The sequence below is a fragment of the Rhinichthys klamathensis genome, unplaced genomic scaffold (genome assembly GCF_029890125.1).
Source record: "Rhinichthys klamathensis goyatoka isolate OS25496 unplaced genomic scaffold, OSU_Roscu_1.1 h1tg000054l_1, whole genome shotgun sequence".
Lineage (NCBI taxonomy): Eukaryota > Metazoa > Chordata > Actinopteri > Cypriniformes > Leuciscidae > Rhinichthys > Rhinichthys klamathensis.
The window spans coordinates 1,707,140-1,732,764 of record NW_026606599.1 but is presented as its reverse complement, the minus strand read 5'-3'; the positions used below and the strand labels follow the sequence as shown (position 1 = coordinate 1,732,764).

At 49.5% G+C, this 25,625-nt stretch overlaps 2 protein-coding genes across 5 annotated transcripts in view; both read right to left on the bottom strand.

Moving 5' to 3' along the window:
• Positions 1–6,506, bottom strand: part of glg1a (golgi glycoprotein 1a) — a 48,745-nt gene extending 42,239 nt beyond the window's left edge. The window contains exon 1 of one of the 2 annotated variants that reach the window (XM_056248312.1): positions 6,166–6,506. In XM_056248312.1, coding sequence (XP_056104287.1) covers positions 6,166–6,474 — 309 coding nt within the window. In that variant the 5' untranslated portion in view covers positions 6,475–6,506. The remainder of the gene's footprint in view (positions 1–6,165) is intronic. The other variant, XM_056248313.1, reaches the window with a different exon arrangement.
• Positions 6,507–7,883: 1,377 nt separating this feature from the next.
• rfwd3 (ring finger and WD repeat domain 3) overlaps positions 7,884–25,625 on the bottom strand; it is a 47,467-nt gene continuing 29,725 nt past the window's right edge. For all 3 annotated transcript variants that reach the window (XM_056248314.1, XM_056248315.1, XM_056248316.1), the window contains exons 11-13: positions 24,375–24,589; positions 23,657–23,874; positions 7,884–8,205 (exon numbers count right to left, since the gene is read on the bottom strand). In XM_056248314.1, the coding sequence (XP_056104289.1) occupies positions 8,062–8,205; positions 23,657–23,874; positions 24,375–24,589 (577 nt within the window). In that variant the 3' untranslated portion in view covers positions 7,884–8,061. The remainder of the gene's footprint in view (positions 8,206–23,656; positions 23,875–24,374; positions 24,590–25,625) is intronic.

The following is a 25,625-nucleotide window of genomic DNA, read 5'->3' as shown; positions in this document are numbered from 1 at the left end:
GCGCACACACACCTCCTCTCAGAGCTGGACGAGCACACACACACACACCTCCTCTCAGAGCTGGACGAGCACACACACACACACACCTCCTCCTCTCAGAGCTGGACGAGCACACACACACACCTCCTCTCAGAGCTGGACGAGCACACACACACCTCCTCTCAGAGCTGGACGAGCACACACACACACCTCCTCCCAGAGCTGGACGAGCGCACACACACCTCCTCTCAGAGCTGGACGAGCGCTCACACACACCTCCTCTCAGAGCTGGACGAGCACACACACACACCTCCTCTCAGAGCTGGACGAGCACACACACACACCTCCTCTCAGAGCTGGACGAGCACACACACACACCTCCTCTCAGAGGTGGACAAGCACACACACCTCCTCTCAGAGCTGGACGAGCGCACACACCTCCTCTCAGAGCTGGATGAGCACACACACACCTCCTCTCAGAGCTGGACGAGCACACACACACCTCCTCTCAGAGCTGGACGAGCACACACACACCTCCTCTCAGAGCTGGACGAGCGCACACACACCTCCTCTCAGAGCTGGATGAGCACACACACACCTCCTCTCAGAGCTGGATGAGCACACACACACCTCCTCTCAGAGCTGGACGAGCACACACACCTCCTCTCAGAGCTGGACGAGCACACACACACACCTCCTCTCAGAGCTGGACGAGCACACACACCTCCTCTCAGAGGTGGACAAGCACACACACCTCCTCTCAGAGCTGGACGAGCGCACACACACCTCCTCTCAGAGCTGGACGAGCGCACACACCTCCTCTCAGAGCTGGATGAGCACACACACCTCCTCTCAGAGCTGGACGAGCACACACACACCTCCTCTCAGAGCTGGACGAGCACACACACACACACACCTCCTCTCAGAGCTGGACGAGCACACACACACACCTCCTCTCAGAGCTGGACGAGCGCACACACACCTCCTCTCAGAGCTGGACGAGCGCACACACACCTCCTCTCAGAGCTGGACGAGCACACACACCTCTCAGAGCTGGACGAGCACACACACACCTCTCAGAGCTGGATGAGCACACACACACCTCCTCTCAGAGCTGGACGAGCACACACACCTCCTCTCAGAGCTGGACGAGCACACACACACACCTCCTCTCAGAGCTGGACGAGCACACACACCTCCTCTCAGAGGTGGACAAGCACACACACCTCCTCTCAGAGCTGGACGAGCGCACACACACCTCCTCTCAGAGCTGGACGAGCGCACACACCTCCTCTCAGAGCTGGATGAGCACACACACACCTCCTCTCAGAGCTGGACGAGCACACACACACCTCCTCTCAGAGCTGGACGAGCGCACACACACCTCCTCTCAGAGCTGGACGAGCGCACACACACCTCCTCTCAGAGCTGGATGAGCACACACACACCTCCTCTCAGAGCTGGATGAGCACACACACACCTCCTCTCAGAGCTGGACGAGCACACACACACCTCCTCTCAGAGCTGGACGAGCACACACACCTCCTCTCAGAGCTGGACGAGCACACACACACCTCTCAGAGCTGGACGAGCACACACACACCTCTCAGAGCTGGACAAGCACACACACCTCCTCACTGCAGTGAGTACAGATACTACTGGTCAAAAATCACTCCGTTACAGGTAAAGGTGGTAAAGACAGTTTTACTAGAGTAAAAGTACAGAAGTAGCCTACTCGTTTTTAAAAGTACTTAAGTATCAGAAGTAAAAAGTAAATGTCAATGCATTGTTTTATTATTGTTGCATTGTTGTATGTAATACTTGCAGTACGTTATGCCTCTGACTCTATGCCTGCCCTCATATCAATATCACCTTTACTTCTAGAGCAGTTCCAGTCGTGGGATCGCATGCGAGACTGAGTAACGTCCACAGTGGCTCCTCAAATAGTGCCGTATTTAAAGAGGTTTGTCTTTTAGCATGAATAATATGTTAGCCTTACTGTTATCTATAAGCTAGTGTGCTCCAAAACAGTGACAACATTCGCATTTAGAAGACCAAACCCGGCGTCAGAAACCAACATCAGTCGGGCTCCTGACTTTCATATCCAGCCACAATCCTCCCGACTGACGGCACCACCGTCTACTCGAGGACCTCGACAGAAACGCAGTGGAGTTAAAGTAAAGTTTCCAGAAAAAATAATACTCAAGTACACATACTCGAGTAAAGTACGGTCCACCTCTGGTCGGCATGTTGATCAAAGCAATGCAAACACTTCCGCTGTTGGACTACAACATGTTTCGACGAGTACGTTACACACCACGTGTCTTTACAGGATGTGTGTGAACACACTCACAGATTCACAGACACATTATCCGGGAAGGCCTTGATCAGGATGTCTTTAACTCTTCGTTCTCAGGGTCAATGTTACTAAAAACAGCTTCCAAATCCAATCAAAAAGAGAAACCTGTTCGCCCCAGAGAGCGTCGTCCTTCAGCAGGGTTTATCGTTGCTGAAAGCCTTCGAGATACAGAGCGTCTCTGTGCAAATTTGCTGGATCTGTAATATCTAATTCAAGTGAAAAGAACAAAAATGATTATGTTTATAACCCTGCATGATCACGAGACATTAGGGAGAAAAGCCCACAGTTCCCAGGCCAGAAGACCAGCGTTAGAGATCGAGAACACAATCAGAGCGCCGTCCCTCAACACCATCTTTCTCCAGCTGGGTCAGGCTTTCATTTTAGAAAACAGTATATTTAAAGAAGCTACCAGGGCCTTTTGCCTCCGGCAGATCATAAATAATGGAAGTAAACAAAGTAGCTCCATTCAGGCTTTATTTATAACAATGAGGAACTTTGTCCGGCTAAGCGATTGGCCTTACAGTAAGAGCTCACACTGACTCTACAACAAGAGAAGGTCTAGAGACTCAGTTATAGAGAATACATGCTAAACTTCCTGATATCTTTATGACATGCGATCATTCTGCAATAAAACGTTACAAACAAAGAAAAAACAGTCAAAGTGGAGACCTAAGAAATCCTTTAACAGCCGAGAAACAACAGGTAACAGTGAACATCCATTGAATCATCCTGTAATGTGATTAGGTCTGTACAACACAACACAACCCAACACACAACAACAACCCAACACATAACCCTATCCAACCCCACACAACCCAACATACAACCCAACACACAACAACAACCCAACACATAACCCTATCCAACCCCACACAACCCAACATACAACCCAACACACAACAACCCAACACACCACAACCCAACACACCACAACCCAACACACCACAACCCAACATACAACCCCACAACCCAACACACAACACACCACAACCCAACACACAACCCCATTCAACCCAACACCACAACCCAACACACAACCCCACACCACAACCCAACACACAACACAACCCCATCCAACCCCACAACACCACAACCCAACACACACCACAACCCAACACACAACCCCACGCCACAACCCAACACACACCACAACCCAACCACAACCCCACAACCCAACCACAACCCCACAACCCAACACACACCACAACCCAACACACAACCCCACGCCACAACCCAACACACACCACAACCCAACCACAACCCCACAACCCAACACACAACCCCACACCACAACCCAACACACACCACAACCCAACACACACCACAACCCAACACACACCACAACCCAACACACACCACAACCCAACACACCACAACCCAACACACAACCCCACGCCACAACCCAACACACACCACAACCCAACCACAACCCCACAACCCAACACACACCACAACCCAACACACACCCCCACGCCACAACCCAACACACACCACAACCCAACACACACCACAACCCAACACACACCACAACCCAACACACCACAACCCGAGTACGAGGAAACCCAGTGAGAGCTGATCAACAGATGTTCTTATGAGTGAAAGTGTTGTGTGTGTAATCAGTAACTAAGAACTAATGACCCGACTCACATCACACACACAGATCTGACCAAACACTGCCAGTGAACAGCACACTTCAGAAGCATTATTACATTACACAGGGATCTTGATGCTCTCGCGTTTGTGATCATGCCACGACTCCACGTCAGTGCTGGTTCAACAACGGCTAATCTTTGACAAACAACTAGCAGGATTCACATTTGTGTTAAGAGGACTCAACAAATGAAGTCCCTAAAACAAGTCAGTCAAGTCTAACAACTAAAGCCCCGGAACCCCGCGGCAGAAAAAGCAGTACTTAAATAATATACCAGTTAAAATATTGGGGAAATTATTGGCCAAACACCAGTCACTCTGAGATGATGGGCTACGGTACCAGTGGCCATCGAGAGTCGACATGAACCGATTGAGCGACTGATTTGTTCTGCTGTATTGTGACGCGTGTGTGTGTGTGTGTGTAACAGATTATCCCCAAAGCAATAACAGGGTCGGAGAGGCAGTAATATTACTCAACTTCAGTAGCCTGACTTCGTCATACTCATAGTCAGAATGTGAGTCTGATACTGCTCCATAGGGCTTTGATTATGAGGCGTGTCTTAACCGAACCAGGAAAAAAAAAAAAACTCTGCACTCAATTGGATAGATCTACAACCAATCAGAGCAACGCAGTAAGTCAACTACTTTGCCTAGCACAGTTGTCAACTACAGAACTCAAATGCACGCGCGCTGGAAGAAGTAAAATAACGAGTGTTGCTTCTTTTACTTGGCCCTCTATGATTGCGACCAAAGGAGAAACCACAACGACCACAGGGTTTTCATTGCGTCCCGTCTTCTTAGTGACCATCGGAGCCAGCTGATAAATTAAACTTTTGCCGAATCCCATAGGAAGGACGGCAAACACATCTTTCCGATCGACAAATGCCTTGATTGCAGTTCTATGTTCGTCTTTTAAAATGAATGCGCTGTCGATTTCTTTTACAACGGACGCGATAGCGGGATCTATACATCTCAGTTCTCCAGCGGCGGCCATCTTTGAGGGAAACCAGTTCAACCCAAGCGCTCTTTGATGACGTGAGAATATACGTCCTGCAGATCATCTGTCCATCATCGTATAAAGCCCGCCCTGGCAATTTGATTGGCCCGACGATTTCTGAACCGATCATAATTACTCCTCAATGGAGCGAGTCCAGACCGAACTTCCCGATCAAAAAATGTTGTGGGCGGGATTCGGGCTGGCATCCAGGCTACAACTTCAGCACATTTATCAGATAAATATTCATTCAATGCTTCCCATTAATGACCCTGTGTGCCACGGTTTCATAATGAACCCAAAATGTGAAACTTATAGCCTAACAAAGGTCTCTAACGCTGTATTTTGCCAATAAAACCGAAACCGTGATATGGCTTGGTGATCTGGCGCAACTTTTCTCCTAAATATAAGCTCAAGGGGTTATCTCGTGCAAGTGAAGAAATCAGGACAAAAGTATTCATTTCCTTATACTGTAAAGTAAAATATACTTATGAAACATTCATTTTCATTTATTTTACAGTTCATTTGTTTTACAATATATGGATATTACTGCCACTGAGACTAAAAGATGTTTGCACTTTAAATGAGTTAAAACTCTTAATTTTGAGCTCTCAAAGTGCACAATTTTGCAGAAATGTTTTAATTATACGTATGCACGGATCAAACGTTCAAAATACATTGATAATTTCATGCCAACTTTACCATAAGTCATTTCACTTATATGATTTGCTAGCTTTAGATATTTTTCCACCCTGTTAGTTATCGGTATTCGTCATAAAAAAACATCTGAGCGCACGTGACGTCACGCCGCATATCTGGCGTATCGGTGGGTTGCAAGTTACAGCTTTTAACGTTTGAAGCACAGCCATAAACAGAAAACACATTTCCCACCTATATTAATCACGATAACCAGGTTTTAAAACCTCGAACACCCCCAAAACCTGCATGTATGTGACATTCAGAGGCCCTTTCTTGCCAAAAAGCCGTCTGGTTCCTATATATCTGCCTATATGTTCCTGCTTCCGTCGACATCTATAGACTGTGTGTGATCTATAACTTCTGAGTGTCGCAGGAAGACGCTGCAGGTCCAGATGTGTGTTGTTGTAACGCACTATTAAGACTGATGATGGTGCGTTATATGCGCTTTAAATCGCAGACGCTGCGTGTCAAAACATGTCCTTACGTCTTTGCGGTCCTGCAGGCACTCGAGCACGGCCAGGTTGTTGTTCCAGGAGTGTTTGGGGCAGATCCTGCTCACGTCCTCCCGACAGGCCTCCTCCTCCGCGAGCCTCCAGCCTGAGCCTCCGCTCCTGCGGCCCGCCGGCGGCCCGTCCGCGGCCCTCGCCTCCCCCGCGGGGTTCCGGGCTCTCTCGCTGATGTCCGCGGGGATATCGCCGTCTCCGAGCGCTGGTTTGGCCTCCCGAGCAGAGCAGATCGAGCCGGAGATGAAGAGCACCAGCAGGAGCCGCAGAACACGTCCACACGCCGCCATCTTCCTCAGTGGAGTTACCAATCCTACTACGCCGAAGAGCGCGCTCATGAATATTAATCAGCACGCGCTGACGTCGCGGCGTAGGCTTGTTAATATTCATGAGCTAAATCCGACGCTGTAGTATGATTCGCCAGTTCTCTGGAAGTACTGAATTACGGTACATGATTTCAAGCTTTATTGTTCTGTTTTGTGCAACTGCACAAGTAAAAAGTCAATCAGAGCTTATAGCATTGTAAGCAGGTATGCTGTTGTATAAAGTAGCACATTTTTGCTTGTCCTCTGGCACTGTTTTTATTTTATTTTGAATTATATTATGTCTCTTTGTATTGTTCTGGTTCATTGCATTAATAATAATTAATAAAAAATTACGGTATTCGAACGGCACACCGATCGAGTCAAACATTGGCCACGTAGATTACTCTTAAGATAATGGAGGGAATTAGCAGTTCGGAAAGTGGGCGGGGCTTAGATATCCCGGACTTGTCAGGTACAATGAGTCTTAAGTATTTTAATAATTTAACTTATACCGTGTAATGCATTCTAAATCAAATAACTATACGGTTATTGGTGGCATTATTCAGGTATAAACTATGACCCAGGACGCTGTTGCTGTAATGGATGATATGGGTGTGGTCAGCTGGTGCGTGTTGCTCTTCTCAGCGTTGATGAGGATGGGCCAATCACAATCGTTTCTGATTACTAGGAAATGTTTACTTTAAATAAATGTATCGTGAGTCTTTTGTGTTGGATTTCCATTTTATGTCAGACAATATTTCTGGAAACAACATTGAAATGAGTATTTTATAGAGCACATGTATCTTCTAATAAAATAAATAAACCGAATTTGGTTGAAGGGAGAATTCGCCCCCTGGAGGAAGACACGTTTATTTTCTACAGGAAACTTTAGTTTTATTCATATCTATATTCTGAAGGTTTGTTCATGCATCATTCGCCTGGTTTATAGAGGCAATTTTATTCCTAAAAACACGGTGAAAATGTTTTTTTTCCCCTCTGATTTATGAAGTGATAAAAATAACATAAAAATAAATCCCTCTGTAAAAACCTTCAACTCTAAGAAGTTAATTTTGAACCTGGCTTCATCCAATGTTAATTTCTATTCTGGAATGTATGCAAATTAGTGCATATTTAATTAGATAACACATAATGTGCATTTTTTAAACATAACATTTCAGAAAACTTGTAATAAAAACAATTATCTTAATGTACTGAGATGAATAAACTGAATTTTCACCCCGTTCACCTGTGGTGTCCCGCCTTTCTTTTAGGAAAAAACTTTAAACTCAATTTTAATGACCAAAAATGTAACGCAACTGGAAATGCACTCAGTGATCTTCAAAACTATTTTGATGTTCCCGTCCCCTGAGGTGTTTTTAAGCTCTCACAAACTGTCAAAGCACGTATGCATTTATTATTTTAATAAAGCAATACAAAAACACTTACATATATACAAAGAAAATAGTGAGCAGTGATGACTTTGAACTGAAACATTGAGAAAACACTGATTTAAACAGAAGGCGTGGTAAAGAGAGCCGGTCGCGTCGGACTCTGGTCCTGGTCCCGTGGGTCTCACTCCCACTTGTAGACCTTGAGCATCTTCTCGGTGAGCGAGGCCAGGAAGCTGCTCTGCTGGGCCTGGAACGGGCAGATGTCCAGCACAGGGAGATCCGCAGGCATCTTCTGCAGCAGCGCCCCGGAGCCCGCGTCCCACACCTGACACACACACACAACACACACGCGCTCATGTAGGGCTGTCAGACGGCTCACACACACACACACGCGCTCATGTAGGGCTGTCAGACGGCTCACACACACACACGCGCTCATGTAGGGCTGTCAGACGGCTCACACACACACACACACGAGCTCATGTAGGGCTGTCAGACGGCTCACACACACACACACGCTCATGTAGGGCTGTCAGACGGCTCTCACACACACTCACTCACTCACTGAACATCAACTTTGCATGGAAGCCATTGTGTGATATTGTGTGATAAAATTGTGTGATAAAAAGTTTGCAGTGTGTGCGAAAAAGATTGTGTGATAAAAAGTTCGCAGTTCCCTTTTATTTTTTTATTCCGTGGTAGAAACAAGCTTCCACATATGCAGTATGTGACGCGCAAGCAAAGGAAACCGTGAACGAGAGTAAAGGCCCGTTCACACCAAGGACGATAAAGATAACGATAAAGTTCTAAAAATCGTTCTCCATAGTAAAGAATAGCAGAGTTCACTCCACAACTATAACGATATGATGAACGATATCGTTGGGATCACTTTCAGAACGATTTTATCCAGCTGTCGAACGATAAAACAATGACAGCCAATCAGAATCCACTCGAATTTAAAGGGCTAGCGCATTTAAAATAGCAGACTGCATTGTGGAGAAGTTAATCGCCGAGGTCCAGAAATATCCAACACTGTCTGACAGTCAAAACCAATTTTCAAGGACTAGTTAAAAAATGGATATATGGAGCAATCGGTCGAACCCTTGAAATAAATGGTGAGAAGTATTAACGATGACATCATGCAGGCTAGCAAATAGTGTAACAAAATTACCTCAAGTATGCAGCGCTAGTTGACAACATTGTATTGTTTCCTTTGAAGTTGCATTGAAAAAAAAAAATATATATATATATATATATATATATATATAGGTGTTGTTGTTATTCCACTATTGACTTCGTCAGCTAAATTCACTGTTAGATTAGATGGATTACGCTAGACTAGCTAGATTCACGGTTAGATGCGGTCGAAGCGTAGCATGCTGAGGCCATCTGCTGGAAAAAGACGTGTAAATGCAACAAACTGATATTGATTCATTCGAAAGTATGAAAAACATGTCTTCAAAAGACAATAACTCTCTAATCAGAGTGACGGATTCTCCCAACTCCTCTCATCTTTTAAGGGTATCGTGAACCCAAAAGCGAGTACAGTTATCACTGTGGGTGTAGAAGCGAGTACAGTTACCGCTGTCGGTGTAGAAGCGAGTGCAGTTACCGCTGTCGGTGTAGAGGCGAGTACAGTTACCGCTGTCGGTGTAGAGGCGAGTACAGTTATCGCTGTCGGTGTAGAAGCGAGTGCAGTTACCGCTGTCGGTGTAGAGGCGAGTACAGTTATCGCTGTCGGTGTAGAGGCGAGTACAGTTACCGCTGTCGGTGTAGAAGCGAGTGCAGTTATAGCTGTCGGTGTAGAGGCGAGTACACTTATCGCTGTCGGTGTAGAGGCGAGTACAGTTATCGCTGTCGGTGTAGAAGCGAGTACAGTTACCGCTGTCGGTGTAGAAGAGAGTACAGTTACCGCTGTCGGTGTAGAGGCGAGTACAGTTACCGCTGTCGGTGTAGAAGCGAGTACAGTTACCGCTGTCGGTGTAGAGGCGAGTACAGTTATCGCTGTCGGTGTAGAAGCGAGTACAGTTACCGCTGTCGGTGTAGAAGAGAGTACAGTTACCGCTGTCGGTGTAGAAGAGAGTACAGTTATCGCTGTCGGTGTAGAAGCGAGTACAGTTACCGCTGTCGGTGTAGAAGAGAGTACAGTTACCGCTGTCGGTGTAGAGGCGAGTACAGTTACCGCTGTCGGTGTAGAAGCGAGTACAGTTACCGCTGTCGGTGTAGAGGCGAGTACAGTTATCGCTGTCGGTGTAGAAGCGAGTACAGTTACCGCTGTCGGTGTAGAAGAGAGTACAGTTATCGCTGTCGGTGTAGAAGAGAGTACAGTTATCGCTGTCGGTGTAGAAGAGAGTACAGTTATCGCTGTCGGTGTAGAAGCGAGTACAGTTACCGCTGTCGGTGTAGAAGCGAGTACAGTTACCGCTGTCGGTGTAGAGGCGAGTACAGTTACCGCTGTCGGTGTAGAAGCGAGTACAGTTACCGCTGTCGGTGTAGAGGCGAGTACAGTTATCGCTGTCGGTGTAGAAGCGAGTACAGTTACCGCTGTCGGTGTAGAAGAGAGTACAGTTACCGCTGTCGGTGTAGAGGCGAGTACAGTTACCGCTGTCGGTGAAGAGGCGAGTACAGTTACCGCTGTCGGTGTAGAAGCGAGTACAGTTACCGCTGTCGGTGTAGAAGCGAGTACAGTTATCGCTGTCGGTGTAGAGGCGAGTACAGTTACCGCTGTCGGTGTAGAGGCGAGTACAGTTACCGCTGTCGGTGTAGAAGAGAGTACAGTTACCGCTGTCGGTGTAGAGGCGAGTACAGTTACCGCTGTCGGTGTAGAGGCGAGTACAGTTACCGCTGTCGGTGTAGAAGAGAGTACAGTTATCGCTGTCGGTGTAGAAGAGAGTACAGTTACCGCTGTCGGTGTAGAAGCGAGTACAGTTATCGCTGTCGGTGTAGAAGCGAGTACAGTTATCACTGTCGGTGTAGAAGCGAGTACAGTTATCGCTGTCGGTGTAGAAGCGAGTACAGTTATCGCTGTCGGTGTAGAAGCGAGTACAGTTATCGCTGTCGGTGTAGAAGAGAGTACAGTTACCGCTGTCGGTGTAGAAGCGAGTACAGTTATCGCTGTCGGTGTAGAGGCGAGTACAGTTATCACTGTCGGTGTAGAGGCGAGTACAGTTACCGCTGTCGGTGTAGAAGAGAGTACAGTTACCGCTGTCGGTGTAGAGGCGAGTACAGTTACCGCTGTCGGTGTAGAAGAGAGTACAGTTATCGCTGTCGGTGTAGAAGAGAGTACAGTTACCGCTGTCGGTGTAGAAGCGAGTACAGTTATCGCTGTCGGTGTAGAGGCGAGTACAGTTACCGCTGTCGGTGTAGAAGCGAGTACAGTTATCGCTGTCGGTGTAGAAGCGAGTACAGTTACCGCTGTCGGTGTAGAGGCGAGTACAGTTATCGCTGTCGGTGTAGAAGCGAGTACAGTTATCACTGTCGGTGTAGAAGCGAGTACAGTTATCGCTGTCGGTGTAGAAGCGAGTACAGTTATCGCTGTCGGTGTAGAAGCGAGTACAGTTATCGCTGTCGGTGTAGAGGCGAGTACAGTTATCGCTGTCGGTGTAGAGGCGAGTACAGTTATCACTGTCGGTGTAGAGGCGAGTACAGTTATCGCTGTCGGTGTAGAGGCGAGTACAGTTACCGCTGTCGGTGTAGAAGCGAGTACAGTTACCGCTGTCGGTGTAGAGGCGAGTACAGTTATCACTGTCGGTGTAGAGGCGAGTACAGTTACCGCTGTCGGTGTAGAAGCGAGTACAGTTATCGCTGTCGGTGTAGAGGCGAGTACAGTTATCGCTGTCGGTGTAGAAGCGAGTACAGTTATCGCTGTCGGTGTAGAAGCGAGTACAGTTACCGCTGTCGGTGTAGAAGCGAGTACAGTTATCGCTGTCGGTGTAGAAGCGAGTACAGTTATCACTGTCGGTGTAGAGGCGAGTACAGTTATCGCTGTCGGTGTAGAGGCGAGTACAGTTATCGCTGTCGGTGTAGAAGCGAGTACAGTTACCGCTGTCGGTGTAGAAGAGAGTACAGTTATCACTGTCGGTGTAGAGGCGAGTACAGTTATCGCTGTCGGTGTAGAGGCGAGTACAGTTACCGCTGTCGGTGTAGAGGCGAGTACAGTTATCGCTGTCGGTGTAGAGGCGAGTACAGTTACCGCTGTCGGTGTAGAAGCGAGTACAGTTACCGCTGTCGGTGTAGAAGCGAGTACAGTTACCGCTGTCGGTGTAGAGGCGAGTACAGTTATCGCTGTCGGTGTAGAAGCGAGTACAGTTACCGCTGTCGGTGTAGAAGCGAGTACAGTTATCGCTGTCGGTGTAGAAGAGAGTACAGTTATCGCTGTCGGTGTAGAAGAGAGTACAGTTATCGCTGTCGGTGTAGAGGCGAGTACAGTTATCGCTGTCGGTGTAGAGGCGAGTACAGTTATCGCTGTCGGTGTAGAAGAGAGTACAGTTATCGCTGTCGGTGTAGAAGAGAGTACAGTTACCGCTGTCGGTGTAGAAGCGAGTACAGTTATCGCTGTCGGTGTAGAAGAGAGTACAGTTATCGCTGTCGGTGTAGAAGCCAGTACAGTTATCGCTGTCGGTGTAGAAGAGAGTACAGTTATCGCTGTCGGTGTAGAAGCGAGTACAGTTATCGCTGTCGGTGTAGAAGCGAGTACAGTTATCGCTGTCGGTGTAGAAGAGAGTACAGTTATCGCTGTCGGTGTAGAAGCGAGTACAGTTATCGCTGTCGGTGTAGAAGAGAGTACAGTTATCGCTGTCGGTGTAGAAGCGAGTACAGTTATCGCTGTCGGTGTAGAGGCGAGTACAGTTATCGCTGTCGGTGTAGAAGAGAGTACAGTTATCGCTGTCGGTGTAGAAGAGAGTACAGTTATCGCTGTCGGTGTAGAAGCGAGTACAGTTACCGCTGTCGGTGTAGAAGCGAGTACAGTTATCGCTGTCGGTGTAGAAGAGAGTACAGTTATCGCTGTCGGTGTAGAAGAGAGTACAGTTATCGCTGTCGGTGTAGAAGAGAGTACAGTTATCGCTGTCGGTGTAGAGGCGAGTACAGTTACCGCTGTCGGTGTAGAAGCGAGTACAGTTATCGCTGTCGGTGTAGAAGAGAGTACAGTTACCGCTGTCGGTGTAGAGGCGAGTACAGTTACCGCTGTCGGTGTAGAGGCGAGTACAGTTATCGCTGTCGGTGTAGAGGCGAGTACAGTTACCGCTGTCGGTGTAGAAGCGAGTACAGTTACCGCTGTCGGTGTAGAAGCGAGTACAGTTATCGCTGTCGGTGTAGAAGCGAGTACAGTTATCGCTGTCGGTGTAGAGGCGAGTACAGTTACCGCTGTCGGTGTAGAAGCGAGTACAGTTATCGCTGTCGGTGTAGAGGCGAGTACAGTTACCGCTGTCGGTGTAGAAGCGAGTACAGTTACCGCTGTCGGTGTAGAAGCGAGTACAGTTACCGCTGTCGGTGTAGAGGCGAGTACAGTTACCGCTGTCGGTGTAGAAGCGAGTACAGTTATCGCTGTCGGTGTAGAGGCGAGTACAGTTACCGCTGTCGGTGTAGAAGCGAGTACAGTTACCGCTGTCGGTGTAGAAGCGAGTACAGTTACCGCTGTCGGTGTAGAGGCGAGTACAGTTATCGCTGTCGGTGTAGAAGCGAGTACAGTTACCGCTGTCGGTGTAGAAGCGAGTACAGTTATCGCTGTCGGTGTAGAAGAGAGTACAGTTATCGCTGTCGGTGTAGAAGAGAGTACAGTTATCGCTGTCGGTGTAGAGGCGAGTACAGTTATCGCTGTCGGTGTAGAAGCGAGTACAGTTATCGCTGTCGGTGTAGAAGCGAGTACAGTTATCGCTGTCGGTGTAGAAGCCAGTACAGTTATCGCTGTCGGTGTAGAAGAGAGTACAGTTATCGCTGTCGGTGTAGAAGCGAGTACAGTTATCGCTGTCGGTGTAGAAGCGAGTACAGTTATCGCTGTCGGTGTAGAAGAGAGTACAGTTATCGCTGTCGGTGTAGAAGCGAGTACAGTTATCGCTGTCGGTGTAGAAGAGAGTACAGTTATCGCTGTCGGTGTAGAAGCGAGTACAGTTACCGCTGTCGGTGTAGAGGCGAGTACAGTTATCGCTGTCGGTGTAGAGGCGAGTACAGTTACCGCTGTCGGTGTAGAAGCGAGTACAGTTACCGCTGTCGGTGTAGAAGCGAGTACAGTTATCGCTGTCGGTGTAGAAGCGAGTACAGTTATCGCTGTCGGTGTAGAGGCGAGTACAGTTACCGCTGTCGGTGTAGAAGCGAGTACAGTTATCGCTGTCGGTGTAGAGGCGAGTACAGTTACCGCTGTCGGTGTAGAAGCGAGTACAGTTACCGCTGTCGGTGTAGAAGCGAGTACAGTTACCGCTGTCGGTGTAGAGGCGAGTACAGTTACCGCTGTCGGTGTAGAAGCGAGTACAGTTATCGCTGTCGGTGTAGAGGCGAGTACAGTTACCGCTGTCGGTGTAGAAGCGAGTACAGTTACCGCTGTCGGTGTAGAAGCGAGTACAGTTACCGCTGTCGGTGTAGAGGCGAGTACAGTTATCGCTGTCGGTGTAGAAGAGAGTACAGTTATCGCTGTCGGTGTAGAGGCGAGTACAGTTATCGCTGTCGGTGTAGAAGCGAGTACAGTTATCGCTGTCGGTGTAGAAGAGAGTACAGTTATCGCTGTCGGTGTAGAAGAGAGTACAGTTACCGCTGTCGGTGTAGAAGCGAGTACAGTTATCGCTGTCGGTGTAGAAGAGAGTACAGTTATCGCTGTCGGTGTAGAAGCCAGTACAGTTATCGCTGTCGGTGTAGAAGAGAGTACAGTTATCGCTGTCGGTGTAGAAGCGAGTACAGTTATCGCTGTCGGTGTAGAAGCGAGTACAGTTATCGCTGTCGGTGTAGAAGAGAGTACAGTTATCGCTGTCGGTGTAGAAGCGAGTACAGTTATCGCTGTCGGTGTAGAAGAGAGTACAGTTATCGCTGTCGGTGTAGAAGCGAGTACAGTTATCGCTGTCGGTGTAGAAGAGAGTACAGTTATCGCTGTCGGTGTAGAGGCGAGTACAGTTATCGCTGTCGGTGTAGAAGAGAGTACAGTTATCGCTGTCGGTGTAGAAGAGAGTACAGTTATCGCTGTCGGTGTAGAAGCGAGTACAGTTACCGCTGTCGGTGTAGAAGCGAGTACAGTTATCGCTGTCGGTGTAGAAGAGAGTACAGTTATCGCTGTCGGTGTAGAAGAGAGTACAGTTATCGCTGTCGGTGTAGAAGAGAGTACAGTTATCGCTGTCGGTGTAGAAGCGAGTACAGTTATCGCTGTCGGTGTAGAAGCGAGTACAGTTATTGCTGTCGGTGTAGAGGCGAGTACAGTTATTGCTGTCGGTGTAGAGGCGAGTACAGTTACCGCTGTCGGTGTAGAAGCGAGTACAGTTATCGCTGTCGGTGTAGAAGAGAGTACAGTTACCGCTGTCGGTGTAGAGGCGAGTACAGTTACCGCTGTCGGTGTAGAGGCGAGTACAGTTATCGCTGTCGGTGTAGAGGCGAGTACAGTTACCGCTGTCGGTGTAGAAGCGAGTACAGTTACCGCTGTCGGTGTAGAGGCGAGTACAGTTATCGCTGTCGGTGTAGAAGCGAGTACAGTTACCGCTGTCGGTGTAGAAGCGAGTACAGTTATCGCTGTCGGTGTAGAAGCGAGTACAGTTATCGCTGTCGGTGTAGAAGCGAGTACAGTTATCGCTGTCGGTGTAGAAGCGAGTACAGTTATCGCTGTCGGTGTAGAGGCGAGTACAGTTACCGCTGTCGGTGTAGAGGCGAGTACAGTTATCGCTGTCGGTGTAGAAGCGAGTACAGTTATCGCTGTCGGTGTAGAAGCGAGTACAGTTATCGCTGTCGGTGTAGAAGCGAGTACAGTTATCGCTGTCGGTGTAGAAGCGAGTACAGTTATCGCTGTCGGTGTAGAGGCGAGTACAGTTATCGCTGTCGGTGTAGAGGCGAGTACAGTTACCGCTGTCGGTGTAGAAGCGAGTACAGTTATCGCTGTCGGTGTAGAGGCGAGTACAGTTACCACTGTCGGTGTAGAAGCGAGTACAGTTACCGCTGTCGGTGTAGAGGCGAGTACAGTTATCGCTGTCGGTGTAGAGGCGAGTACAGTTATCGCTGTCGGTGTAGAAGCGAGTACAGTTACCGCTGTCGGTGTAGAGGCGAGTACAGTTACCACTGTCGGTGTAGAAGCGAGTACAGTTACCGCTGTCGGTGTAGAGGCGAGTACAGTTACCGCTGTCGGTGTAGAAGCGAGTACAGTTATCGCTGTCGGTGTAGAAGCGAGTACAGTTATCGCTGTCGGTGTAGAAGCGAGTACAGTTATCGCTGTCGGTGTAGAAGAGAGTACAGTTACCGCTGTCGGTGTAGAGGCGAGTACAGTTATCGCTGTCGGTGTAGAAGCGAGTACAGTTATCGCTGTCGGTGTAGAAGCGAGTACAGTTATCGCTGTCGGTGTAGAAGAGAGTACAGTTACCGCTGTCGGTGTAGAAGCGAGTACAGTTATCGCTGTCGGTGTAGAAGCGAGTACAGTTATCGCTGTCGGTGTAGAGGCGAGTACACTTATCGCTGTCGGTGTAGAAGCGAGTGCAGTTATCGCTGTCGGTGTAGAAGCGAGTACAGTTACCGCTGTCGGTGTAGAGGCGAGTACAGTTACCGCTGTCGGTGTAGAAGAGAGTACAGTTACCGCTGTCGGTGTAGAGGCGAGTACAGTTATCGCTGTCGGTGTAGAAGAGAGTACAGTTACCGCTGTCGGTGTAGAAGCGAGTACAGTTATCGCTGTCGGTGTAGAAGCGAGTACAGTTATCGCTGTCGGTGTAGAAGCGAGTACAGTTATCGCTGTCGGTGTAGAGGCGAGTACAGTTATCACTGTCGGTGTAGAAGCGAGTACAGTTATCGCTGTCGGTGTAGAAGCGAGTACAGTTACCGCTGTCGGTGTAGAGGCGAGTACAGTTATCGCTGTCGGTGTAGAAGCGAGTACAGTTATCGCTGTCGGTGTAGAAGCGAGTACAGTTATCGCTGTCGGTGTAGAAGCGAGTACAGTTATCGCTGTCGGTGTAGAAGAGAGTACAGTTATCGCTGTCGGTGTAGAAGCGAGTACAGTTATCGCTGTCGGTGTAGAGGCGAGTACAGTTATCGCTGTCGGTGTAGAAGCGAGTACAGTTATCGCTGTCGGTGTAGAAGAGAGTACAGTTACCGCTGTCGGTGTAGAAGCGAGTACAGTTATCGCTGTCGGTGTAGAAGCGAGTACAGTTACCGCTGTCGGTGTAGAGGCGAGTACAGTTATCGCTGTCGGTGTAGAGGCGAGTACAGTTACCGCTGTCGGTGTAGAAGCGAGTACAGTTATCACTGTCGGTGTAGAGGCGAGTACAGTTACCGCTGTCGGTGTAGAAGTGAGTACAGTTATCGCTGTCGGTGTAGAGGCGAGTACAGTTACCGCTGTCGGTGTAGAAGAGAGTACAGTTACCGCTGTCGGTGTAGAAGAGAGTACAGTTACCGCTGTCGGTGTAGAAGCGAGTACAGTTATCGCTGTCGGTGTAGAAGCGAGTACAGTTACCGCTGTCGGTGTAGAGGCGAGTACAGTTATCACTGTGGGTGTAGAAGCGAGTACAGTTACCGCTGTCGGTGTAGAAGAGAGTACAGTTACCGCTGTCGGTGTAGAAGCGAGTACAGTTATCACTGTGGGTGTAGAAGCGAGTACAGTTATCGCTGTCGGTGTAGAAGCGAGTACAGTTACCGCTGTCGGTGTAGAGGCGAGTACAGTTACCGCTGTCGGTGTAGAAGCGAGTACAGTTACCGCTGTCGGTGTAGAGGCGAGTACAGTTACCGCTGTCGGTGTAGAGGCGAGTACAGTTACCGCTGTCGGTGTAGAGGCGAGTACAGTTATCGCTGTCGGTGTAGAGGCGAGTACAGTTATCGCTGTCGGTGTAGAAGCGAGTACAGTTATCGCTGTCGGTGTAGAAGCGAGTACAGTTATCGCTGTCGGTGTAGAGGCGAGTACAGTTACCGCTGTCGGTGTAGAAGCGAGTACAGTTATCGCTGTCGGTGTAGAAGCGAGTACAGTTACCGCTGTCGGTGTAGAAGCGAGTACAGTTACCGCTGTCGGTGTAGAAGCGAGTACAGTTACCGCTGTCGGTGTAGAAGCGAGTACAGTTATCGCTGTCGGTGTAGAAGCGAGTACAGTTATCGCTGTCGGTGTAGAAGCGAGTACAGTTATCGCTGTCGGTGTAGAGGCGAGTACAGTTACCGCTGTCGGTGTAGAGGCGAGTACAGTTATCGCTGTCGGTGTAGAAGCGAGTACAGTTATCGCTGTCGGTGTAGAAGCGAGTACAGTTACCGCTGTCGGTGTAGAAGAGAGTACAGTTACCGCTGTCGGTGTAGAAGAGAGTACAGTTACCGCTGTCGGTGTAGAAGCGAGTACAGTTATCACTGTGGGTGTAGAAGCGAGTACAGTTATCACTGTCGGTGTAGAGGCGAGTACAGTTACCGCTGTGGGTGTAGAAGCGAGTACAGTTATCGCTGTCGGTGTAGAAGCGAGTACAGTTATCACTGTGGGTGTAGAAGCGAGTACAGTTATCGCTGTCGGTGTAGAAGCGAGTACAGTTACCGCTGTCGGTGTAGAAGAGAGTACAGTTACCGCTGTCGGTGTAGAAGAGAGTACAGTTACCGCTGTCGGTGTAGAAGCGAGTACAGTTATCACTGTGGGTGTAGAAGCGAGTACAGTTATCACTGTGGGTGTAGAAGCGAGTACAGTTATCACTGTGGGTGTAGAAGCGAGTACAGTTATCACTGTCGGTGTAGAGGCGAGTACAGTTATCGCTGTCGGTGTAGAAGCGAGTACAGTTATCGCTGTCGGTGTAGAAGCGAGTACAGTTATCGCTGTCGGTGTAGAGGCGAGTACAGTTACCGCTGTCGGTGTAGAAGCGAGTACAGTTATCGCTGTCGGTGTAGAAGCGAGTACAGTTACCGCTGTCGGTGTAGAAGCGAGTACAGTTACCGCTGTCGGTGTAGAAGCGAGTACAGTTACCGCTGTCGGTGTAGAAGCGAGTACAGTTATCGCTGTCGGTGTAGAAGCGAGTACAGTTATCGCTGTCGGTGTAGAAGCGAGTACAGTTATCGCTGTCGGTGTAGAGGCGAGTACAGTTACCGCTGTCGGTGTAGAGGCGAGTACAGTTATCGCTGTCGGTGTAGAAGCGAGTACAGTTATCGCTGTCGGTGTAGAAGCGAGTACAGTTACCGCTGTCGGTGTAGAAGAGAGTACAGTTACCGCTGTCGGTGTAGAAGAGAGTACAGTTACCGCTGTCGGTGTAGAAGCGAGTACAGTTATCACTGTGGGTGTAGAAGCGAGTACAGTTACCGCTGTCGGTGTAGAAGCGAGTACAGTTACCGCTGTCGGTGTAGAGGCGAGTACAGTTACCGCTGTCGGTGTAGAGGCGAGTACAGTTACCGCTGTCGGTGTAGAAGCGAGTACAGTTATCGCTGTCGGTGTAGAAGCGAGTACAGTTATCGCTGTCGGTGTAGAGGCGAGTACAGTTATCGCTGTCGGTGTAGAGGCGAGTACAGTTATCGCTGTCGGTGTAGAAGCGAGTACAGTTATCGCTGTCGGTGTAGAGGCGAGTACAGTTATCGCTGTCGGTGTAGAAGCGAGTACAGTTATCGCTGTCGGTGTAGAAGCGAGTACAGTTATCGCTGTCGGTGTAGAGGCGAGTACAGTTACCGCTGTCGGTGTAGAAGCGAGTACAGTTATCGCTGTCGGTGTAGAAGCGAGTACAGTTACCGCTGTCGGTGTAGAAGCGAGTACAGTTACCGCTGTCGGTGTAGAAGCGAGTACAGTTACCGCTGTCGGTGTAGAAGCGAGTACAGTTATCGCTGTCGGTGTAGAAGCGAGTACAGTTACCGCTGTCGGTGTAGAAGCGAGTACAGTTATCGCTGTCGGTGTAGAAGCGAGTACAGTTATCGCTGTCGGTGTAGAGGCGAGTACAGTTACCGCTGTCGGTGTAGAGGCGAGTACAGTTATCGCTGTCGGTGTAGAAGCGAGTACAGTTATCGCTGTCGGTGTAGAAGCGAGTACAGTTACCGCTGTCGGTGTAGAAGAGAGTACAGTTACCGCTGTCGGTGTAGAAGAGAGTACAGTTACCGCTGTCGGTGTAGAAGCGAGTACAGTTATCACTGTGGGTGTAGAAGCGAGTACAGTTACCGCTGTCGGTGTAGAAGCGAGTACAGTTACCGCTGTCGGTGTAGAGGCGAGTACAGTTATCGCTGTCGGTGTAGAGGCGAGTACAGTTACCGCTGTCGGTGTAGAAGCGAGTACAGTTATCGCTGTCGGTGTAGAAGCGAGTACAGTTATCGCTGTCGGTGTAGAGGCGAGTACAGTTATCGCTGTCGGTGTAGAGGCGAGTACAGTTATCGCTGTCGGTGTAGAAGCGAGTACAGTTATCGCTGTCGGTGTAGAAGCGAGTACAGTTATCGCTGTCGGTGTAGAAGCGAGTACAGTTATCGCTGTCGGTGTAGAAGCGAGTACAGTTATCGCTGTCGGTGTAGAAGCGAGTACAGTTATCGCTGTCGGTGTAGAAGCGAGTACAGTTATTGCTGTCGGTGTAGAGGCGAGTACAGTTATTGCTGTCGGTGTAGAGGCGAGTAGTTATTGCTGTCGGTGTAGAGGCGAGTACAGTTACCGCTGTCGGTGTAGAAGCGAGTACAGTTACCGCTGTCGGTGTAGAAGAGAGTACAGTTACCGCTGTCGGTGTAGAGGCGAGTACAGTTATCGCTGTCGGTGTAGAAGAGAGTACAGTTATTGCTGTCGGTGTAGAGGCGAGTACAGTTACCGCTGTCGGTGTAGAGGCGAGTACAGTTATTGCTGTCGGTGTAGAGGCGAGTACAGTTACCGCTGTCGGTGTAGAAGAGAGTACAGTTACCGCTGTCGGTGTAGAGGCGAGTACAGTTACCGCTGTCGGTGTAGAGGCGAGTACAGTTATCGCTGTCGGTGTAGAAGCGAGTACAGTTATTGCTGTCGGTGTAGAGGCGAGTAGTTATTGCTGTCGGTGTAGAGGCGAGTACAGTTATCGCTGTCGGTGTAGAGGCGAGTAGTTATTGCTGTCGGTGTAGAGGCGAGTACAGTTATCGCTGTCGGTGTAGAGGCGAGTACAGTTATCGCTGTCGGTGTAGAAGCGAGTACAGTTATTGCTGTCGGTGTAGAGGCGAGTAGTTATTGCTGTCGGTGTAGAGGCGAGTACAGTTACCGCTGTCGGTGTAGAGGCGAGTACAGTTATCGCTGTCGGTGTAGAGGCGAGTACAGTTACCGCTGTCGGTGTAGAGGCGAGTACAGTTATCGCTGTCGGTGTAGAAGCGAGTACAGTTATTGCTGTCGGTGTAGAGGCGAGTAGTTATTGCTGTCGGTGTAGAGGCGAGTACAGTTACCGCTGTCGGTGTAGAAGCGAGTACAGTTACCGCTGTCGGTGTAGAAGCGAGTACAGTTACCGCTGTCGGTGTAGAGGCGAGTACAGTTACCGCTGTCGGTGTAGAAGCGAGTACAGTTATCGCTGTCGGTGTAGAAGCGAGTACAGTTATCGCTGTCGGTGTAGAGGCAAGTACAGTTATCGCTGTCGGTGTAGAGGCGAGTACAGTTATCGCTGTCGGTGTAGAGGCGAGTACAGTTATTGCTGTCGGTGTAGAGGCGAGTACAGTTACCGCTGTCGGTGTAGAGGCGAGTACAGTTATCGCTGTCGGTGTAGAAGCGAGTACAGTTACCGCTGTCGGTGTAGAAGCGAGTACAGTTATTGCTGTCGGTGTAGAGGCGAGTACAGTTACCGCTGTCGGTGTAGAAGCGAGTACAGTTATCGCTGTCGGTGTAGAAGCGAGTACAGTTATCGCTGTCGGTGTAGAAGCGAGTACAGTTATCGCTGTCGGTGTAGAGGCGAGTGCAGTTACCGCTGTCGGTGTAGAAGCGAGTGCAGTTATAGCTGTCGGTGTAGAAGCGAGTACAGTTATTGCTGTCGGTGTAGAAGCGAGTACAGTTATCGCTGTCGGTGTAGAAGCGAGTACAGTTACCGCTGTCGGTGTAGAAGCGAGTACAGTTATCGCTGTCGGTGTAGAAGCGAGTACAGTTATTGCTGTCGGTGTAGAGGCGAGTACAGTTACCGCTGTCGGTGTAGAAGCGAGTACAGTTACCGCTGTCGGTGTAGAAGCGAGTACAGTTACCGCTGTCGGTGTAGAGGCGAGTACAGTTATCGCTGTCGGTGTAGAGGCGAGTACAGTTATCGCTGTCGGTGTAGAGGCGAGTACAGTTATTGCTGTCGGTGTAGAGGCGAGTACAGTTACCGCTGTCGGTGTAGAGGCGAGTACAGTTATCGCTGTCGGTGTAGAAGCGAGTACAGTTACCGCTGTCGGTGTAGAAGCGAGTACAGTTATTGCTGTCGGTGTAGAGGCGAGTACAGTTACCGCTGTCGGTGTAGAGGCGAGTACAGTTATTGCTGTCGGTGTAGAAGCGAGTACAGTTATCACTGTCGGTGTAGAGGCGAGTACAGTTATCACTGTCGGTGTAGAGGCGAGTACAGTTATCACTGTCGGTGTAGAGGCGAGTACAGTTACCGCTGTCGGTGTAGAAGCGAGTACAGTTATCACTGTCGGTGTAGAAGCGAGTACAGTTACCGCTGTCGGTGTAGAAGCGAGTACAGTTATCGCTGTCGGTGTAGAAGCGAGTACAGTTATCGCTGTCGGTGTAGAAGCGAGTACAGTTATCGCTGTCGGTGTAGAAGCGAGTACAGTTACCGCTGTCGGTGTAGAGGCGAGTACAGTTACCGCTGTCGGTGTAGAAGCGAGTACAGTTATCACTGTCGGTGTAGAAGCGAGTACAGTTACCGCTGTCGGTGTAGAAGCGAGTACAGTTATCGCTGTCGGTGTAGAAGCGAGTACAGTTATCGCTGTCGGTGTAGAAGCGAGTACAGTTATCGCTGTCGGTGTAGAAGCGAGTACAGTTATCGCTGTCGGTGTAGAAGCGAGTACAGTTACCGCTGTCGGTGTAGAAGCGAGTACAGTTATCGCTGTCGGTGTAGAAGCGAGTACAGTTATCGCTGTCGGTGTAGAAGCGAGTACAGTTATCGCTGTCGGTGTAGAGGCGAGTACAGTTATCGCTGTCGGTGTAGAAGCGAGTACAGTTACCGCTGTCGGTGTAGAAGCGAGTACAGTTATCGCTGTCGGTGTAGAGGCGAGTACAGTTATCGCTGTCGGTGTAGAAGCGAGTACAGTTATCGCTGTCGGTGTAGAAGCGAGTACAGTTATCGCTGTCGGTGTAGAAGCGAGTACAGTTATCGCTGTCGGTGTAGAAGCGAGTACAGTTACCGCTGTCGGTGTAGAAGCGAGTACAGTTATCGCTGTCGGTGTAGAGGCGAGTACAGTTATCGCTGTCGGTGTAGAAGCGAGTACAGTTACCGCTGTCGGTGTAGAAGCGAGTACAGTTATCGCTGTCGGTGTAGAAGCGAGTACAGTTATCGCTGTCGGTGTAGAAGCGAGTACAGTTATCGCTGTCGGTGTAGAAGCGAGTACAGTTATCGCTGTCGGTGTAGAAGCGAGTACAGTTACCGCTGTCGGTGTAGAGGCGAGTACAGTTACCGCTGTCGGTGTAGAAGCGAGTACAGTTACCGCTGTCGGTGTAGAAGCGAGTACAGTTATCGCTGTGGGTGTAGAGGCGAGTACAGTGCAGAGCGGGGCCTCACCATGGTGGAGTTGCTGGCCTCGTCTCCGGCGCACACCAGCGTGGCGCCCTGTCCCGCTGGGCTCCTGAACACACGGTTCTTGGTGAGCAGTTTGCAGGAGGCGCCGGCGCTGAAGGTCTGCACGGCCGCGCAGGAGCACACGGGCGTCTGAGTGCTGTCGGTCTGGGGCGTTCGGTTCAGCTCCATCAGGACACAGCGCAGAGACGGGTTTGTACGACCTGCACAACACACACACGCTTTACAGATGCAACCGATCAGAGGATTACGCAGGTAATCAGTGTTATCTTTAAAGTCCCCCTGTGGTGAAAATCAAGCTTTTAATGTTGTTTATGTGTCCATGTGGTGTTTTTAATATGCTTTAACACAAACCATGTGTAAATTCATAAATCAACACCATTGCTGAGTATTTTCTCCTTAGAGTCCCCGTTGTTGATCATTTTATTCCTTAAAACTTACATAAGCATTTTTTCCTTGAAAAAAATTCTTTATGCCTTAAAATATCTTGAATGTAACTCGACACCCTTGCCTTATTTAGTATACGGTCGACTTATGAATTTACACATGGTTTGTCTTAAGTGAAGTGAATTTTCAAGGGAAAAAAAAATGTTTAAATATGTCATTTTGTTGATCAAAGATGAGTTTCAGCATCTCTACAAGCAGCCACGGCTCCCCCATCAGCCCTGGTTGAGAAGTGTGTGTTGCTGCAGTGGTGCGGTACCTGGCCTGTACGTGACGAGGCAGTGTCGGCTCTCCGGCTCCACCTGGATGTCGGTGCAGTTCCCGGACTCCAGAGGCAGGATGTGAGGCGTGTATGCGGTTCCCTCCACGTGCTCCCAGAAGCAGCCGCCCTCCAGCGAGCCGGCGATCAGCCCTCCACAGGGGAACGAGCTCGAGGCGGAGCGGGGGACGTACGACAGCGACACCACCGGGCAACTGCACACACACACAACCAGATCAACACAGGACAACTGCGCACACACACACACAACCAGATCAACACAGGACAACTGCGCACACACACACACACACACAACCAGATCAACACAGGACAACTGCGCACACACACACACACAACCAGATCAACACAGGACAACTGCGCACACACACACACACAACCAGATCAACACAGGACAACTGCGCACACACACACACACACACAACCAGATCAACACAGGACAACTGCGCACACACACACAAACAACCAGATCAACACAGGACAACTGCGCACACACACACACACACACACACACACACACACACAACCAGATCAACACAGGACAACTGCGCACACACACACACACACACACACAGACACACACACAACCAGATCAACACAGGACAACTGCGCACACACACACACACAACCAGATCAACACAGGACAACTGCGCACACACACACACACACACACACACACACACACACACACACACACAACCAGATCAACACAGGACAACTGCGCACACACACACACACACACACACAACCAGATCAACACAGGACAACTGCGCACGCACACACACAACCAGATCAACACAGGACAACTGCGCACACACACACACACACACAACCAGATCAACACAGGACAACTGCGCACACACACACAAACAACCAGATCAACACAGGACAACTGCGCACACACACACACACACACACAACCAGATCAACACAGGACAACTGCGCACACACACACACACAACCAGATCAACACAGGACAACTGCGCACACACACACACAACCAGATCAACACAGGACAACTGCGCACACACACACACACACACACACACACACACAACCAGATCAACACAGGACAACTGCGCACACACACACACACACACAACCAGATCAACACAGGACAACTGCGCACACACACACACACACAACCAGATCAACACAGGACAACTGCACACACACACAACCAGATCAACACAGGACAACTGCGCACACACACACACACACACACACACACAA